Genomic DNA, 20000 nt, shown 5'->3' with positions numbered 1-20000 from the left:
CGGACCTCCACCGCCTGCTCCGCGTTGGCCTCCACCAGGGACTTGGTTGAGAACAGACCCAAGTCTGACCAAAAAAACGGCAGGGATTGCTTACGGTTAGCGTAGTGCGATTTGCGGAAGGCGGGGTAAAGTGAAGACAAACTGACTGATCCGCAGAGATCCGGCCAGGCCTCGGATGACCGTGACGGGGTTCTTTGGGTCCGTGCAGAACTGCAGCAGCACGGGAGAGAAGGCATCCCTCTTGCTCTCCAGCTGCACCAGAAAAAAAAACAAAAAAACAATCATTGTAATATAATCACCGAATGACATTGAGTAAATCAGTCTATTGTCTTACGTAAATGCTGGGCGTGGGAGGGTTGAGTTTCTCTCTCGGAATCGGCTCCTCCGACGTCATGATTGGCTTGACGGAAAAGGCCGGCAGCAGGAAAGACTCCCTGAACTTCCCGTTCACTCGGGCCCCCCTGAGACAAAATGCACAAGAGACGGTTAAAGTTCGGAGGTTTTCGCATGAAAAGCCTGCCGAGACCGGGGCTAGTTGTATCTCTTTTTTTAGACTTTGATATATTTCTTGGAATCAATTATGTCTTATAGAAACAAAAGGTATACCAGATGAAAGAGCAAAGTCTTAGGTTTATTTTTTTGTATTCATGTCATTTTCATACTTTGGCTGTTCCGCAATATCAAGAACACAGAGTATGTAGTAGGGTCTTGGTAAGCCCGGTCTCAAGAACGTACCCCACAAGCCCGGATATCTCGCTGGCGTATTTCTGTAAGTCATCACAGTTATATCATGTGACTAGCTTTCAATGAATTTGTACTACTATTTCGATCTTTACATACATCGGTTAAAAACCTTATGTCCTTGTGATTTTGTGAGACGTCATCAAGTACAGTTCCAATCAAAAGTATGCATAAGCCAAGACCACACAGAATTCCCGGATGTTGTTCTTTTTTTGCTAGCTTTGAAGGCTGGGCTGTGAATAGATCCCAAGATGCATTTCGTACTTCAAAGAACGAATGGCAGGGGAGGGGCATAAAAAGAAAAAAAAAAGTTTGTTCTTCTTCTTTCATTTACGGCATGTGAGTCCATTGCTGCCCCCGCCAGAATTTGTATTTCCTCCCCTTTTATGAGCGTAAATAGACATCTGTGAGTGGACGCGTAGCTGCGACCCTGAACAACGGCACTCTCCATCCACTTTTAGTCACCGGGATTAATGCTACGTTCGAGGATGGTCAGAAGTCGGACTCTTCAGAATTAAAACCAGGAAGTGTGTACACCGGGAACGCCCCCTTGAACTCGGAAATTCCACTTGCGAAGTCAGGAAAAAAAGAAGGACCCTGAATTCATAGTTTGCAGCGTCTAACTCTCCGGCCACGCCACCATTACCGATGGGCAGCGGTAGCGACCCGCTGGGTTAGTCCCGGTACGCCAACTGTAGCAGCTGGCCAGCAGGTACGAGCAACAACTAGCTAAGGCTGGCTAATGGCTATCGCTGCTGGGCAAGTCCCCAGGACGCCAACCTTTTCGTTGGGTGTGCCCCCGGTGTGACGGCACAACCATCATCGGCGCTAATGGGGATCCTAATAAAAAATTAAAAATCATCTACATACACACACATTCAAATATATTTTTTTTATAGATGTACCACAATTTCAGTAGAATCAGAACAAAACCTGGAACTCACATCGGTGTCTTTCCAGAACCTTTTTGTTCCCAATATAATCCTAAATGAGATAAATCTCACGTATAATTTCAAATGATACTAATTTAATGATTAATACTCGTAATTATAACATCGAATCATGTGCTATACAGTTACGGCAATGCGTCAGAAGCAGGAAGCTCGCAGTAAGAACAACATGCGGGTATTCCGTCCGTTCTTTGCCCGACCTTTGTGGGGGGTTTTGCATACCTGCGATTGGAACAGTACTTGATGACGTTTCAAGACATCACAAGAACGGAAGGACGGACAAGAATGCGTATTGAGAAACTGCCCAAGTGTCAGTGCAGAGTTATAAGCCATCAAATAGTGGGAGTGTATCGTGACATCTTGCCCCAACAATGGCTAAGTTGTCACACTGTATGGGGTAAAATGTTACACTAGATTTTGCAACTATAAAACAAGGACAAAATGATCCTTGTTCTTCTGTTTTATTTAAAAAAAAAAATTCAGCCAGAAAAAAAAATTGTTTATCATTGATGTTGAATGTTCACCATAGTTATTGAGAAACTTAACATCAAATATTATGAGATAGATGAAAGTCCTTAAGAACTGCTGGCATGTAGGACATAGATAGTTCTCAGCCTCAGATTTTGTTTTTTTGTTTTGAGTTTGCTTCCCTTCAACTAGAAATTTGAGATGAAATTGAATTTCAAAAAATAATTTCAAAAAAATTTATTTTAATAGATGCATGGTTCATCATGAAACTTCAACTAGTTCTGACACGTAGGCATACTAGTTCCAATAACCGGGAAAAAACATTTGGAAACAATTAAACAAAACCTGGCAAACTCATTTCCTCACTTTTTCAGACTCATCATCTGAATAATAATTCTGGCATACGAAAACAGAGCTGCCAGAGGTGCAATTTTCATTGGCCCATTCTTTGCAAATGTGACACAAGGTTATTTTAGTGGACTAAAACTAACGAACAAACTAAAATTCCAAAAACAATTTGGTTAACGAAATAAAATAAAAACGAAAAACTACATTTTATGCTTATAGAACTAACTATAATGATAGCAAAAATGTCCTTCGTTTTCGTCTTTGGTAATTAATTGAATGCATGAGCCTTTGGGGATGATTTTAAATGTGATTTGAAGTACATTTATTTTGATATTAACCGCCGGAATAAGGACCATTGATCACCTAGCAATAGCCAATAGAAAAACACCTTCAGATGACGTCGCTCGCATGGTGGTTTTTGAATATTGCGCACAAGTAATACACATAAAAATAATAATAATAATAATACTGAAACTAACTAAAACTAAGCTTTTATTAAATAACCAAAAAACAAGCAAAACCACCCTAAAAACTAATCAAAACTAACTAAATAATAATAATAATAAAAAAAATAAAAAAATAAATAAAAACAAACTAAAATTCCCAAACTATAATAACCCTGATGTGACAACAAACCCTAAAATGACAAATTGAGACAAATTGCCCCAAACGACCATGTTGGCTCTAGTTTAAAGATAGCTTAAAAGAGACCAGAATCTCTCCTCTAACCAGTCCATATGATTTGCCGCTAGAATTCATTGATGTGCGTTGTCGCCCGTTTGAAAATTTGCAAAGTTGGAATTTTTTTTCTTTTTTTTGACTTTGGGTTGTGCAAAACAGATAGCATGACACTCATGTCAGCTCACAATGTGCTGCTATTCTCTTCTCGGGCAGTACTAGTGTTCATTTTATCTGACATTTTTAAATTTTAGTCTCAGTTTTAGTCCAGTTTCAATCACACTTTTTAATTTTTAATCATATTTATTAGTCAACCTCATCTTGTTCTTATTTAGTCTATTTTTAGTCGACTAAATATCCATGCAAGAAAATGTCATTTTATTTGTCTAATTTTAGTCAACAACAACTGTCAACGTTTTAGTCAGGAAAATCATTTTACCCCTGTATTTTTTTTTTTTATTTTGTCAGCAGATTATGTTGAACAATTCGGACCTAAAATTATTTCACATCAAATTTTCTCTTATCTTTTTGATGAAAAACAACTTGACACACAATTACAGTAGATCAATAAGTGGCTCCATACTATGACCTAGCAAGTTAGCCAGCATTAGCATTAGCAGTTAGCCGTCAGATTAACATGTTTGTTGGAATGTTTTAGCCGTTGGATTAATGTTACGTTACACTATAGTTTACTTTTTTTTTTTTTTTTATCCACCTCCTGTCTGTCCCATGTGTTTGTGCATGTTGCATTCACTCGCTGCAGATTTGAAAGGAGGCGTGTCAACTGTGTGTCACATGACAGTATCACAGATTAGCAGAGAGAAGATTTGACAAAATCATCCAATTTTTGTCTCGTTTTTGTTCATGAACTAAAATGTCCATAGATCTTAGTCCAGTTTTTATGAAGTGAAGTACATGTTCATCTCGTCTTCATTAGTCGACAAAAATGCAGACTGAATTAGTCCCAGTTATTGTTTATTAATGAAGATTTTAGTCTAGTCTAGTCTAGTCGGGTGAAAAATGTGTGTTGACAAAATAATTTTTGTTTAGTTTTCGTTGACAAAATTAACACTAGCCTAGCCTGTAGACAACCCCTGACCATTTACATTTTCGTTGTGCCCTCTTGTGGTGAAGAAAATTGCAATGTGATCCAAACTGGCCCCGGTCTCCCTTACTCACTTGCAAGATCGGATGATTTCCGCTGCCGTGTTCTTGATGCTGATCTCGCCCAGGGGAATCCTCTTGTCCTCCACCTCGGAGGCGACGAAGGTTTCGCGGTCGCCGCTCTCCACCTTGATCAGTCGGATCTTCAGCTCCTTGGGGGGCCCGTCCGACAGCGCCTTCAGCTTCAGCAGGTCCAGCGACGGGCCTGACGACTCGCCGCCGCTCGTCTTCGGCCGCCACTCGGCGCGCTCGCACTCGCCCTCGTCGCCGGAGCTCCCGCGTTTCTTTTGACCGCCGCGGCTCTTCCCGTCCTTGCTCTGCAGGTTGAGGTCGCACAGGATCCGCCGCTCCTTCTTGTCCTTGTGGCTCTTGCCCTCCTTGCGGCGCCGCCTGTGGCTGCTGCCGGACGATGACGATGACGACGACGAGAGCGTGTCTTCCCTCTTGTCTCGATGCTTCTTCCTCTCTTTTGTGTCTTCCTGCTTGTGGTGGTGCTTCCTCTTCCTCTCTTTCTCCCTCTCTCTGTCCTTGCGGCGCTCCTTGTCGCGACGCTCCTTCACTTTCTCTGCCTTGCGCCAGTCCTCGGCTTCGGCGCCGGGCGTCAGTTGGTCCGGCTCGCGAGAGGCCGCAACCTCACTGCCGTCGGCCAGCGGCAGCGACTCAGCTATGGCGGCCAGACGTTCCTCCTCCCCCTTGACGGTTTGGTAAAGCGTGACGCTGGGCGCGACGCTCCTTCCCTCTGTGATCTCCGACTTCACCTCCTCGTCCTCGAGTGGGCGGGGCGGCGAGGACTTCGGCGGAGGGACGCCAGGCGAGCCCTGGCGGCAAATGTCGGGACCCAGCGAGAGCGACGAGGAGTATTTGACGCCGAGCAGGGCCGACGGCGGCGGTCTCCCGAAAGGTCCGCCTCGGTACGCGTACTTCTGGCTCTCCAGGGCCGCGGTCAGCGACTTGAAGGTGCTGTTGACGCCGGTTTGGTGGAGGTGGGGTCTTTGAGGGGGCGGGGAGCACGACGGCGCCTCCGAATCCTCCTCGTCCTCGTCCTCGTCGCTCTTGGCCCGCTCGGGGAGACCGTAAAGTTTGGCTAGGTCGCTGTGGCGGTAGGTGCTGTTCCCCGTTCCCGCTCCGGTGTTCCGCGGTGAGCTTTGAAGGTCATCTTCTTCCTCCTCCTCCTCCACCTCCTCGTTAAGAGAAGACGTCCGGCTGCAAGGTGAAGCCAGCGAGCCCTGGCGGCTGAGCACAGGCGGGCTGTTTTGGGGATCCGCTCCAAAAAAGTCTTCCTGATGCTTAAGCGCCGGGAGGAGGTCGGGCGCACGGAGGTAACCCTCGACTGGGGGCGCAAACGTGTCGAGGAGACCCTCACCGTACAGCTCCTCCTCCTCCTTTTGGATGGATTCGTCCAACATGGCCATGATGTTGGCCAGGCCGTCGGGGAGCAGCGCCGACAACTCCGAGGGCTCCTCCTCAAACGGAGACGCGTCTGAACGCGGGGCGGGCGCGGACGGAGCCGGCGGGTTCTCCCTGGGAAAGGCCTGATAGAGCTTGGGGGGCTCTCGGAGCACCGGCATGGAGTCTTTGGACTGTTTGGCGGCGGGGTTGGCGGAGTTCATCCCTGAAGTTTTGTGCGTCGGAGGGGAAGAGCCGCCGCCACCGCCCCGCATCTCCCGCTGCCTCTGCTTCTCGCGAGCGTAGTCCGTCTGTGGTGTGAGCGGAGGCGGCCGCAGTCTTTCCGGCGCCGGACCGGAAGCGCCGCCGCGGCTCAGCCACGGGTAGGGAGGCGAGGCCCGCGAGGAGGCGAGGCCCGGAGGCGCAACCGGGGGTGCTTGGCCGCACAGGAGTCTTTCTAGGCTCTCCGCGGCCGTCTGCTCGCGAGCCTTTCGCCGCATCGCTTCCGACTCCCTCCGCTTTTTCTCCTCTTCTTCCTTCTTCTCGCGCTCCTCCTCTTCTCGCCTCTTTTTCTCCTCCTCTTGCCTTTCCCATTCTCTCCTCTTCCTCTCCTCCTCTTGCCTTTCCCACTCTCTCCTCTTCCTCTCCTCCTCCGCCTCCCTCCTCTTTCTCTCTTGTTCCCTCAGCTCCCACTCTCTCCTCTGCCGACGCTCCTCCTCCTCCCGTTTCTCCATCGCTCTCTTCCTCTCCTCATCCCTCTTCTCCTGCTCCCTCCTCCTCATCTCCTCCTCGTGCTTTTGCTTCGCCTCCAGCTTTCTCTGCCGCCGCTCTTCCTCCTCCCGCTCCTTCCTCCTCCTCCTCTCCTCAGCTCGCATATGGCCCTCGAGCTCCGCGTCGAGCTTATCCAGCGCCTCCACTATGGACTGGGGGTGCGAAACGGTGGCCGGATGGATCTGTCGCTGACGATAGGGCTGCGAGGAGTCCTGCTGGTGGCTGGAGGACTGCAATTGGAGGATTGGAGGCTTCGGCGCTCCGCTCGTAATGATGCCGTCCCCAATCCTGAGGAACCCTGAGGAGAACAAAGACGAGGACGACGGCGGCGGCGAACACGCGGGAACTTGTGCCACTTGAGCCTGAGGATAGAAGGAGGTCTTCCCTGTGTTGACCTTGGAGGGTCCATTTTCTTGAGGTCGTATCTCATGGCGAGGCTGTCTGGCATTCAGATGAGGGCCGGGGGGACATCCATTGGGACGTCCGGCGGAGTTTTGGGGCTCATGACTCCTCTGCCGATTCACGTTGGCGCCGTTCACCTGGCAACCGCCATCTGAGCCGCCGAGGGAGCAGGAGGAAGGGTTGGAGGTGATGACAGGGGTGCGGGTGGAGATGACGTGAGGTTGACGCTGACTGTCTGGACCCTGATTGTGGCTCTGCTGGTGATGAGGTATCAGTCCCAGAGGTCTGGAGATGCCGGAATCCTGAGGGATGACATCAACATCATTATCAGCAAACACTTGTGGCCCGATTGACTCAAATCCCAAATAAGTGGGCGCGAAATTGCACGTTCACTCACACTAACAGATTGTGTAGCACTGTTTGCAACATTTGTGAAAACGATAGAGACGGTCATTTTAAAAAAGTTTTGCAATTTTGGTAGCTCAGATGATAAAAGAAGTTTGAAGTGATGGAAATTGGAAACAAGTCACATTTACAGTGCAAATGCAGAGTTGAAAACGACTCGTAAGAGATACGGCATGACTCCTTCTTGTGATTGGCGCTAAGCCAACCTTTAGAACATTCAAACAAGCAAATTGCAATACTGGATTCGACGATACAACCTAATTATTTTTGTTTCTGGAATTTCAAAATAAAAGAATTGTCAGAGGTAATAGCATGACTCCTTATTGTAACTGGCTCCAAGTCAGCCTTGAGAACAGAAGCTCACAAATAGCAATACTGGCTAGATGATAAGTCCCAATCATTTTTGTTTCTGGAATTTAAAAAAATGCTTACGCGAGAAAATATTTGTTCTTCCTGTTGCCTCTGATTTTGCCTGCACCTCCACACATGCAGCAGTGCTGTTGACACCTGTTGTCACGCGTGACACGTTAGCAGGGTTATTATAGTTGTGGAATTTTTCATTTTAGATGTTTTTTATTTCCTTTTGAGTTTTGTTTTTTAAATGTAGTCTATTTTAATTAGTTTTCAGGGTGGTTCTGTTAGTTTGTATTAGTTTTAGTTATTTAATAAATGCTTAGTTTTAGTTAGTTTCAGCATTAGTTTGAGTTTTTTCAAAAAATTGTGTATTACTTTTGCGCAATATTTAAAATAAACAGCATGGGAGCGACGTCATGTGAAGGTGCTTTTCTATTGGCTGCTGCGAGATGACGTCACTCCTGTGTGACACACTTTCAAATGTCCTTATTCCGGTTTCATATTAAAATAAATCGACTTCAAATCACATTTAAAATCATGACTAAAGGATCATGTATTAAATTAATTACCAAAGATGAAAATTAAGGACATTTTTGCTCTCATTATAGTTTTAGTTCGTTTTGTAAACATAAAATGTCATTTCAGTTAGTTTTCGTTTTTTAAAAAGCATTTTCATTTTTATTTTATTTAATTAACGAAATAGTTTTTTGAATTTTAGTTTTCGTGAACTCCACAACTCACCAGCAGGTGGCTGCTGGGCCTATTGGGGTACCTCCACACATCATAGGGCCCACTCTGCTGAGGTACTGAGGTGGCGCTGGTGGGAGGCGGCGGCGGCGCCGGGCCGCGCTGCCCCAGTCCTGGGTGAGGCTGAAAGTGGCTGTAAGGCACACTGCTGCTGCTGGCTGCCGGTTTTGCTGGTGACGGCTGGGCGTGCCGATGCTGATCTCGGTCCCCTCGGCTGGGGGCTCCTCCGGCGAGAGGGCCTCTGTGGCCCTGGGGCTCCGTGGCCTGACAGGGATGAGGAGGAGGAGCGGGCACCAGTTTGGAAGCGGGGCTGCGATAGGAATGAGAGTGGGGGGACTGCTGGTTGACAGCCTGAGGTTGGAAACAGTCCCTCTGCAGGGGGGGCGCCGCGCATCCGGGGTTGTAGGTGGGAGACGGCGAGTTCAGAGGCGGCGACACGGTCGAGGGGGAGGGCGTGGCCGCTGGCGTCTTTTGGGGGTAGCTGCCTACTGCTTGTTTATGGGCCTCCTGGATGAGACAAAAAATATATATATATTCATATTAACATTCAGTGTGATGTTCAGGTAGATGATGATAGGTGATGATAGCACCAATAAGTAATTACAATTCGGCCTTGGAACTCCGCGTTGTTGCGATCGCAACTCTGAGGCTGCCAGGTATTGTTGTCCTTCTGAAGGGGGTTCCAGAAGGCCGCTTTGGGGTGGTGGGCCTGAGATAGCAAAGCTTGGCCCGGTCCAGGGAAGCGTTGCTGACCGGGATGCGAGTCCTGCGCAGGTGAAGAAATGATCACGCTGAGTGAACCAAAGCTTAATTTTGTTTGCGATAACTCATCAAATTAAGTAAACCATAAAGGGATACTTGACTCATTGAACAATTTTCAGCAGTAAAAAGTTAATATTTTGTCTATAATTAATGTGGTCACTTTAATTTTAATTTACAATTACTACCTTTAAAAAGTCTTTTTTTTTTTTTTTTTCATGCTGTCGACTGATGATGACATCACCTGTGCTGAGGAAGTAGATAACGACCAATCATGGCTCAGTTTACTGACGACACCCAGAAAACAGGTGAGCCATGATTGGCCGTTACCTACTTCCTCAGCACAGGTGATGTCATCATCAGTCGACAGCATGCAAAAAAAAATATATATATTTTGTAAAGGTATTAATTGTAAATTAAAAATAAAGTGACCACATTAATTATAGACAAAATATGAACTTTTTACTGCTGAAAATTGTTAAATGAGTCAAGTACCCCTTTAAATAATAATAATAATAATAATAATAATAATAATAATAAAAACACGACTTTGTTAAAAAAAAATCAAATAAAAATGAAAATGCTTTTTCAAAATGAAAACGAACAAACTACATTTTATGTTTACAAAACTAAAACTATAATTATAGTGAAAATGTCCTTTGTTTTTTTCTCTGGTAATTCATTTAATATGTGAGCCTGTGGGGATGATTTGATGCCTCATACAATGTAAAAATGATAACCACCGCTTAAACTAAAATATCACATCAAAATATGACTTCACAGAAATTGAGTGACTTTGTATGATTTGATTATTTCATGTTGATGTTAAGAATAATTCTTTACTTGAACCAATCTTTAATTTTTTTGCCTTGATCCAAAACATTTTCTGAACATTTAGTTACTGGACCAAACTAATTTATTACTTTTAACCGAATTAACATATTCATTTTAACACCTGTTAATTAATTGATGTACAGTATAACCAAATAAAATTTCTTGCAATTAATAAAGTACCACTGATTGTCAGTGTGCTAATGCTGAGTGTCAAGTAAAGAGGCAAATGGGTTCCAAATTTATCAGTCTTTCGATATGACCCGGGCAGGGATTGAACCCATGGTCTCCCAGTTACATGGCGGACACTCTACCACTAGTCCAATGAGCCGGCTCAGCTCGTCTGCTTTTTCATTTAACTTAACTGAAAACTCCAAAACTATGATAACACTGGAGTGAGCGTGCAAAAGGTTTTGAAAAGGTTTGAAAATGTTTACCTGATCCGAACTCTTTTTCCTCTTGCTCGGGCTGGGCCATTCATCCGTGGGCGAGCGTGCGGCGGACGGCGCGGCGGGGGTGTGCTGGATGACCGAGTGCTCGCCGAGCGGAGGGCGCGGCCTCTTCAGCTGACTGGCGGCCATCTTGCCGGTGTGTCCCCTCTGCTGCCGAGAGGACATTTCAAGTGGCGGTTTGAACGAGAGTGCGCGACAGGCGGGTTTGCCAGCGGCTGATGAAACGCGGTCGCGGCCAATTAGAGAGGCGGTGGCTCACCTGATGCACCTGAGCCCACACGTCGTCTCCCAGCAGTGGCGGCCCCCGGGAGGCGTGGTGCTCCTGAGGACCCCCAAACTTAACAGAAAGCAGACGGGGGGGAAACATTCGACAACAGCACACAAACTCACATTTCAGTTCAACGCATGTTCATTTCATCCGCCATTTTGAAATTTCGTCTCAGTTTTAGTTCAGTTTCAATCATGCTTGTTTAGTTTTTATCATTAGTCAATATCTCGTTCCCGTTTTTATTTCATTCATTTTAGTCGACTATAAATCGAGCATTTTGGTCTTTATTTTAGTCCAAGAAAATGTCATTTTATTCGTCTAGTTTTAGTCAACAAAAACTGTCAACATTTTAGTCTACTTTTAGTTAAGACAATCATTTTACGTCTGGATTTTTTTTTTCAGCAGATTATGTTGAACATTTTGGATTTAAAACCATTTCACGTAAAATGTTTATCTTTTTTGGATGAAAAACAACTTGATAAACAATTACAGTACAGTGTTCCCTCATTTATCGCGGGGGTTACGTTCCAAAATCTAATGGAAGTCTGTGTTAAACAAAAAATAAAATAAAATAAAAAAAAATACAAATAAAAAAAAAAACAGTTAATTTTATATATATTTTTAGTTTATTATGTTTTTCCATTTTCGTATGATTTTTACTTTATTATAATTGCTTTTCATTCATAATATATGTTCCTTTTTCCATTTACATTCATTTTTTTCCATTAAAAGTATGTTTTTTTTATTTATTACAGTATACAGCACAGTATATATATTTTTTTTCATTTATGTTTTCATTTTTGTATGCCTTTTAGTTTATTTTTTCAATCATAATATATGTTCCTTTTTCCATTTATATTATTTTTTTCCATTAAAAGCATGTTTTTTTATTTATTACAGTATACAGCACAGTATATATTTTGCCATTTATTATGTTTTACTGTTTTGCTTTTTAGTTTATTATAAATGCTTTTTCATTCATATGTTCCTTTTTTCTTTTACATTCATCTTTTCCATAAAAAATATGTTTTGTTTTTTTTATTTATTACAGTGTACAGCACAGTATATATTTTTTCATTTATTATATGTTTTTCCGTTTTGGTATGCTTTTAGTTTATTATGAATGCTTTTTCATTCATAATTTTTTTTTCATTAAAAGTACGTGTTTTTTATTTATTTGTTATACAGCACAGTGTATATTTTTTCATTTATGATGTTTTGTTTTTTTTTTGGTATGATATTTAGTTTAGCTTTTTCATTCACCATTTGTTTTTGTAATTTACAGTCTTTTTTTCATTAAAAGTGTTTTTAATGTACTTGTTATACAGCACAGTATATATTTTCTATCTCCGCAATGCAATGTCGTACAGCGACGGGACAGACACCGTTGAAAAGGTCTCGTCGTGACCAATCCGCGGATGTCCCCAGTCGGACGTAGGGTTTGAGAGATATTGCCGCGCAAAGACAAAAATAAATAAACAAACCAAAAAGTATGTTTAAAAAAAACAAAAACAAAAAAAAAAAACATACGAAACAGCGATGCCGTGAAAAATGAACCCGCAATAAACTATGGCTCCATGCAATTAGTTAAGTTAGCCAGCATTAGTTAGCGGTCAGATTAACATTGCTGGAACGTTACAGCAGTTGGATTAACGTTATGTTATAACTAGGGATGTAACGATATCTAAACATCACGATACGATATTATCAAGATATGAAGCTCACAATACGACAATTATCACGATATTGTAAGGAGAATGGCGATACAAAAAAAGGTCACCATATTGTAAAAAAAAAAAAAAAAAGAGCTCATGCTAAAAAACAAAAACAAAACAATATTGTGCTTTTGTATATAACAGCAATGAAAAATATTCTAAATATTATATATAAAAATCTATAAATATAAGATATATAAAAATAGTGAGGAACTTACTTGCTAATGCACGCACACATTGAGTTCTTCCACAAATTGACTCGCTTCACAAGCATATTACGACGATCATCTGACGATTAGCATGGATTTTAAACATAGAAGGGCCAAAACATCCCTAATGAAAAATTTAATTGCACTAAAAAAGTAGCAACCAGAGGGTGCTACAACTGCACAAATGGTAATCAACTTGATTTTTTTTAACAGATGTGCTGCTTTTAAATATTGTGGACATGACGACGACGATGACGACGATATATTGCGGCAGTTTTAATATCACGATATCAAGATATTGCCCTTATCGTTTTGAAAGTGGGCGTGTCACTGTGTGCCACATGACAGTGTCACAGACGTGACAGATTAGCAGAGACAAGATTTGACAAAATCATATCATTAGCATCTCGTTTTTGTTGATGAACTAAAATGTCCATAAATGTTAGTCCAATTTTTATTAAGCAAAGTACATTTTCGTCTGGTCTTCATTCGTCGATGAAAATGCATACTGATTTAGTCCCACTTATTGTTTTAGTCTAGTTATAGTCTGGTGAAAAATGTGTTGACCAAATGATTTTTTGTTTTGTTTTCGTTGACGAAATGAACACTCAATTCAACGCCAGCATTATGAAAACTCACCTTTAGCGGCTGGCTCAGCCTACCAGCGGGAAGATGCGGGTTGGGGGGGGGCCCGCCGCCGCCCGTGTAGCCGCCATTGTGGAGGCGGAGCGTGTGCTCGGGAAGAGTCACGCCTCCTGGATGTCCTTGGGGAGGAGGATGGTGGTCTTCGTGCAGCTGGCCGAGTTGCTCCCATGCCCGATGAGGAGGGGGAGGGTGCAGGTGATGAAGAGGATGATGATGATGATGATGAGGAAGGGGCCTCAGCTGCTCCCTCGGCAGACCCGCCGGCAACATCGGCTGCGGGAGGTCCAGTTTCTCCCCTCCTCGCATGGGCCTGGGAAAGGAAAACAAAAACAAAACAGTCAACTCGTGTTGCGCGGTGGCGTCCATTTGCTACTTTTACGTGAGCGTACCCATTATGAAAGAATTTATTGGGTTGGTTGAGTCCATGAATTGGACCAGGAGGTAGATGGGAAAGGAGCTGGTGCTGGTTCATTGCAGGCAAACACCTGATGGACAGGATGAGACATCAACGGAGACATTTGCACCAAATCGTCACAAAAGTTTAAAAAAAAAAAAATAAATCATGTTCCAATCAAGGTTATTTTAGTTAACTAAAACTAAGGAAAAAAATGAACTAAAATAAAAAAAAAACAATTTCATTAATGAAATAAAATAAAACCGAAAATTAACTAAATCCAACTATAATTATAGAAAAAAATGTCCTTTTTTTGTCTTTGGTAATTGAATGCATGAGCCTTTGGGGATGATTTTAAATGTGATTTGAAGTCGATTTATTTCGATATGAACCTGAATAAGGACAAATGAAAGTGTCACACACACAAGTGACGTCATTTCGCAGCAGCCAATAGAAAACCACCTTCAGATGATGTTGCTTGCATGCTGTTTTTTAAATATTGCGGACAAGCAATACACATTTAAAAAAAAAAAAACTCAAAGAAGCTTACATGTGTGAATGAGTGAGTGAAAAAAAATAATAATCCGTGCATGCTTTCAAATTGCCGCGGGAGTGACGTCACGCAGCCGGCAAATTCGCCCGGCCCCGTTTGTGACACGCCACCCCCCGCTCTGCGACTGGCTTAAGGGGTCTAAACACAGGCTTGGTTTGTTGAGGGTTTAGGACAAAATCACCACCAGAAATGAAGACAAGCCCTGATCTGTAATTTGAGAAGTAGTTTGTTTGTTTAAATCCTGTATTTAAGAAGTGCCTTTTCCAGAGTGAAACTGGCAGAATGACCCTTTAAATAACTAAAATTAATAAAAACTAACAAAACCACCCTGAAAACTAACTAAATTATAAAAAATAAAAAATATATTAAAAAAAAAAAAATTCAAAACAATATAAAAACTAACTCAAATGAAAAATTCCCAAACATAACAACCCTGGTTCCAATTTGAAATAAACGTTGTGCACGTGTGTGCAGTCGATGAGAGAATCTGTTTTGTGTTTTGCGTCGGCATGGCAACCCTACCTGCCAGGTGGCTGCCAAGCGCGGCCGCCCACGGGAGCCCATGGGCCCCGGTGGAGTCCATCCAGAGGGAAGGAATCCCGTGTGCCACGCCCGCCAAACTGCTCCACTGCGTGATGCATCCAGCCTGCGGACAGACGGACGGACGGAGTCACCCAACGTCTCATGTCGGACGGCCCTCAGCGTCATCGCTTTTGTCAGATAAAAACAATATGTCTGTGCCAAACTCCAGGCCTCAGTACAATACTTTCTTTTGTGGCCCGTCAAAGCAAATCATCTGCATCAACTTCTATGATTCGTGCTAAAATTTCAACCATATTTGACATTTTCTTATGTAATGAATAACTAGATATTGAGTCACTAGATATTGCAGGATTGGCAACCGGTCCAGGGTGTCCCCCGCCTACTGCCCAGAGCCAGCTGAGATAGGCGCCAGCACCCCCCGCGACCCTTGTGAGGAGTAAGCTGTCAAGAAAATGGATGGATGGATGGATATTGCAGGAATTATTTTTGGTAGCAACCCCATGTTTATAGTAACAAACAATGGGACCCGACCGATATGCATTTTTTTTAAGGCCTATTTTGCCTATTTTTGGCAGAAAAAAAAATACCGATTAATCTGCCGATTATTTATTAAAATATATAGAATGCATAAAATGAACCCCTTCCCCAATTCCTTTTCAATGGGTGACACTCACGCACAAACTTTCGCTATTAATACTCTCTGCTTTGAATGACAATTCCATTTAAAAAAAAATGTCATGAAGTATACAAGGTCAATCAACTTTATAATATAATTTGAAAGGACAATGACAAAATAAAAACAGTAAGAAAGTGAAATAAGAATAAACTAAAATAATAGTCACTGAAAAAACACCACTGTGTTCCCGTGCGTTCAGATTGGTAATAAGGCCGGTGCCGATATTTGTCAAAATGCCAAATATTGGCACCGATAATTGGCCTGGACGATAATCAGCCTATCCCTATTTCATCTGTGGGTATGTGTTCCCACAAGATTTATGTGTGGCTGAAGTCAATGCTAACTTCCTGTTAGCATTTTATAACTTCCTGTTAGCGCTAGGCTAGCGATGTTTTAAGAACGAAGCATGTTTTGTAGTTAAATAAACAGTGGATGTAATTTTTAACATTGTGTGTTTAGTTTTACAGTTAACTCCCAACTGTGGTGTCATTAACCAGCTTAAAAGGAAGCTTGGTGACAACAGAATAACATGTTGCACACTTGCTAGCTGCTAATGCTAACACAAGCAAAATGGCACATTCAGGTGTTACGTTTAAAGTGTATCTAAGTTATTATATATTTGCTAAAATGCTTCACACTCATATGAACTTTTAGTAAACTACTTTGCACCCATTTCTTCAGATAAACTGTACCAGACAGTGTGGCTGTGTTTAAAATGAGTCACAAAGTCTGGAGCTGAAGCGAAAACAAAAACTTTCATTGCTAATGGATAATCACGTGCTTACTTGCAACACACTTACATCCAAGCAGACAGATACGTTATTTTAAGATAATGCAGCGTTGCACTATTGCGCTTTCCCCACCCCTTAGTAGTGCAACGCTATTTTTTTGTAACTGGATAGGGAACAATCCCAATAAAAGAGAAGACGCAAGAGAATTCCCAGAGCATCTTTGACAGCTTGTACCTGGCAACTCTGCTCTCCTCGCTGCGAGTGAAAAACAATTAAGTCTTGTCTTCTCATCCTTGTGTTGTCATTCTTATATGTTTGGTGTGTAAACCTAACATCTGGCTACTTTCACAGTGTTGGAGACTTCGGTTTTCTCCGATGATAATTTAAGGGTGAAATAATCGTCCATTTGGCCCAATTGGCCGATGTTTGAAGGCCAATATAGAGTAGATATCGATATCAATTTAAAATAATAATAATAATAATAATCATTTTGTCAATTTCAGCGATGGCCGATTTTGCTACCCACCAGACGAGCTGCGTCCGTGAAGCCCTCCACTGCAGCACAGAGAGGGCCTCACTCCAGTGCTTGAAATATCTCAACGGTCCTGTTCCTCGGTCTTCAAGCTGTGACAGAAGAGACAAATTCATTTTTCACGTACAAAGTCATGTGATTCTTGCTCCTGCGAACCTTCCATAAATATGAAATTGAACATAATTGGAAAGCCTTTGTGTATATGTGTTTTGGCTGCACTGCACCAGGCGGCCTGTTGGGGGCATTACCGCAACAGTCAGAGGATTATTATAAGAGGCCAGATGGCTATGATGGGGGTTCACGTACGAGGACATACCCTTGTTACTGTAATCCTTCCAAAGGCCTTGTGATGATGAGAAGAAAAAAAGAAAAGAAAAAAAAAAGACTTTCTGTGCCAAGTGTGCCTCTAAGTGTATGCAGGGGATGGAAGTGCTGCCAAGTGTGAGGAGTGGGCGACTGTGCACATAAATTATGTGCCTGCTGGTGGATACACGGGCGTTTAATCTCATTACGGCAGAGACGGTGGAGGAAGGGGGGGGCAGTGACAGACTGTCTGAACAGGACGGAAGGATCGATTAAAAGGGAACGATGGAGATGGACGGAGAGTGAAGTATGGGAACAGAGAGGACGACAGGAGGGTGGAGGCTGGCGTCTGTGGATCTCACTCTTCTTCATCTATCCTTCCTTCCTTTAGTTTTTCCTCTGGTCTCTTGAGATCTCCCGAATCTGTTGGAATTTAGCAGTTTCTGGGGTTGGTGTAAGAGTCTGGTTTTGTAACCATGTGGGTGGAAAGGTGGTGTCTGGTTGGTGCGTCATCTTTCCTTCCTTTGATCTTTCCTCTGGTTCCCTTGACTTTCTGAACTTCACGACTCTAGCGAGACTCTGAAATATCCGGTTAAGGATCATGGGCACACACAAACCCTAACCCTAATTGAAAAAAATAAAATAAAAAATGTAATGATGATATGTTGAATCGGTAAAAGACTGCCAAATGAACAATTCTGAGCTCTCAAGAAAAAAACAACAAGAAAAAAACAATATTCCAAGGATATTTTTTCAAAAATCCTAATGCCAATTAAATATAACAACCTAATGAAATAATTGCTCAACAGGTTCATTTATTGTTTGTTATATATATATATAATATAATATATAATATATCAGAAAAGGACCTTGAGAAAATTATTGCATATTAACACTTTTGCACCCAAAAACGTATAAATACAATTCTATTTTAAATGCTTAAAGTGTCCCAAAGACATATTTATATGTTTTTTGTTTTTTGATATTAGCTGGAATAAGGACGTTTGAAAGTGTGTCACACAGAAGTGATGTCATTTAGCAGCAGCCAATAGAAAAGCACCAAAAGATGACCTCGCTCCCATGCTGTTTTTTTTAAATACAGTATTGCGCACAAGTAACACACATTTAAAAAAAAAAAATAACTAACACTAATCCTGAAACTAACTAAAACTAAACTTAAGGCCTCAGTATACTAGTAGACGTTATGGCGGAGCTCCGCTTGTGCGTTTGCCTTCAAACTTGTGCACAATACGCATTGCAATACACATCGGCGTCTGCTGTAGTTTGCGCCGCCAAACACAGTTGCCTTCACAGGAACTATCTGGGCAGGGGCGGGGAGAGAAAAAGGGACAAAAAAAAAAGCTGAGTCCGCCATCGAATGGACCAATCACGAGCGAGCTACGTCCGGCCATCTATGGCGTTCAAGAATTGGCGACGTGTGCGCCGCACCCGGCCACGAGCTACGCAGCACTTCAAATTCATGGCACGTGTAGATCATGTGATCTGTACCGGTCATTGACGCCAGAGCAAACGCAGTCGCATAAATCAGGCTTAAGGCTTAAGTATTTATTAAATAACTAAAACTAATAAAAACTCACAGAACCACCCTGAAAACTAATTCAAACTAACTCAATGTAACTCATTTGCTCCCAAAAACGTATAAATACATTTTATTTTAGATGTTTGAAGTGTCCCAAAGACGTATTTTGCCTTTTTTTTTTTTTTTTTTTTTTTTTTTTTTTTTATCCTATCGCATACAGAAGGCTTTGATGCAGCCTTTCAACTACAAAGAACGGTTGAAGAAATGCTACTTATTACACAAACAGCCTGCAGGTGGCAACATAAATTTGTAATTTCACAAGCAGTCCTCAGATGAGCAATGCAACTTATACGGGGAATCGTCCTGGGTGTCATTATTTTAGACACAACTTAAAGTTATGGTTTGTTTATTTATTTTAACTCATTCACTGCCTTTGACAAGTATACTTGTCAATTGTATTTTTTAGAGCGGTGCTAAATGGGGGCGAATCTGAGCATGCTCCACTGCAAATATCAAACTTGGAAACAACTTTACTGATGCCCAACCACCGGTAGATGACATCATTGCCCCATTTTATAGGAAATAAACACAGTTTCAGAGTCCATGGGAGAAATGGCTGTATTTTGGCAAACCTACATTTTTCTGCTGTCAATTATAAAAGAACGGGACGGGACAAAAAGTAGGGAGTCTATTCTGTTATTTGGTAGATTCGGTTTATATATAATTATTGAATGTAATATCACGTGAGTATTGGAAATGTAAAAATTTTCTATAATGACTGGCAGTGAATGAGATGTATTTATAAATCATAGACCAACATAAACATGTTAAATGAGACACAAATTAATTACTGGTAACACAATAGATATGACAAGGATTGACATCCTCATAACATCATTAACTTATTTGCTCCCAAAAACGTATAAATATGTTCCATTTTAAATATTAACAGTGTTCTAAAGACATATTTATACATTTTTTTATTTATTTTTTTATGCTAGAGCATACAAAAGGCCTTGATGCAGCCTCTGAACTTAAGAGAACTGTTGAAGCAATGGTAGTTATTACAAAAACGGCCAGTAGGTGGCAGCAGAGTATAAGAGTTCAACAGGGCCATGTTGAAAACAAGCTGATTTTTTTGTGAATAATGATGAAACTTAGCTATATTCTAATGCTTAATTGCTGCAAAATGGAAACCGATAGAAATATAAAAAAATTTCCTGATGAAAGAAGAGACTTTAATCTTTCTTTTGGTAGGTTCCATGTTTTTATAGCAATAAAAGACAATATTTTGTGGGCCTTACAAAATCAGTCAAAATCCAGTAAAACAGCTGGGAGTGAAGGTGCTTGTTTCAGTGAAAATGGCTGCCAGTGAATGAATTAAATTCAATTTTTTTCCTAAAATCTTACAGCCTTATTTAATAGTGCGTATACA

General features: G+C 42.1%; 1 protein-coding gene across 6 annotated transcripts in view; it reads right to left on the bottom strand.

The window, feature by feature from the left end:
- Window positions 1-20000, bottom strand: part of kdm6ba (lysine (K)-specific demethylase 6B, a) — a 140884-nt gene that overhangs the window by 25209 nt on the left and 95675 nt on the right. For 5 of the 6 annotated variants that reach the window (XM_077499582.1, XM_077499584.1, XM_077499585.1 and 2 more), the window contains 12 exons: window positions 16717-16814; window positions 14763-14886; window positions 13683-13778; window positions 13288-13603; window positions 10716-10793; window positions 10442-10606; window positions 9019-9180; window positions 8409-8921; window positions 4365-7210; window positions 335-461; window positions 147-252; window positions 1-64 (listed from right to left, as the gene is read on the bottom strand). The exon at window positions 1-64 is cut by the window's left edge and continues 142 nt beyond it. In XM_077499582.1, the coding sequence (XP_077355708.1) occupies window positions 1-64; window positions 147-252; window positions 335-461; window positions 4365-7210; window positions 8409-8921; window positions 9019-9180; window positions 10442-10606; window positions 10716-10793; window positions 13288-13603; window positions 13683-13778; window positions 14763-14881 (4592 nt within the window). In that variant the 5' untranslated portion in view covers window positions 14882-14886; window positions 16717-16814. The remainder of the gene's footprint in view (window positions 65-146; window positions 253-334; window positions 462-4364; window positions 7211-8408; window positions 8922-9018; window positions 9181-10441; window positions 10607-10715; window positions 10794-13287; window positions 13604-13682; window positions 13779-14762; window positions 14887-16716; window positions 16815-20000) is intronic. The other variant, XM_077499587.1, reaches the window with a different exon arrangement.

Source organism: Festucalex cinctus, chromosome 16 (assembly GCF_051991245.1).
Source record: "Festucalex cinctus isolate MCC-2025b chromosome 16, RoL_Fcin_1.0, whole genome shotgun sequence".
NCBI lineage: Eukaryota > Metazoa > Chordata > Actinopteri > Syngnathiformes > Syngnathidae > Festucalex > Festucalex cinctus.
This window is presented reverse-complemented; position numbering and strand designations above follow the sequence as displayed.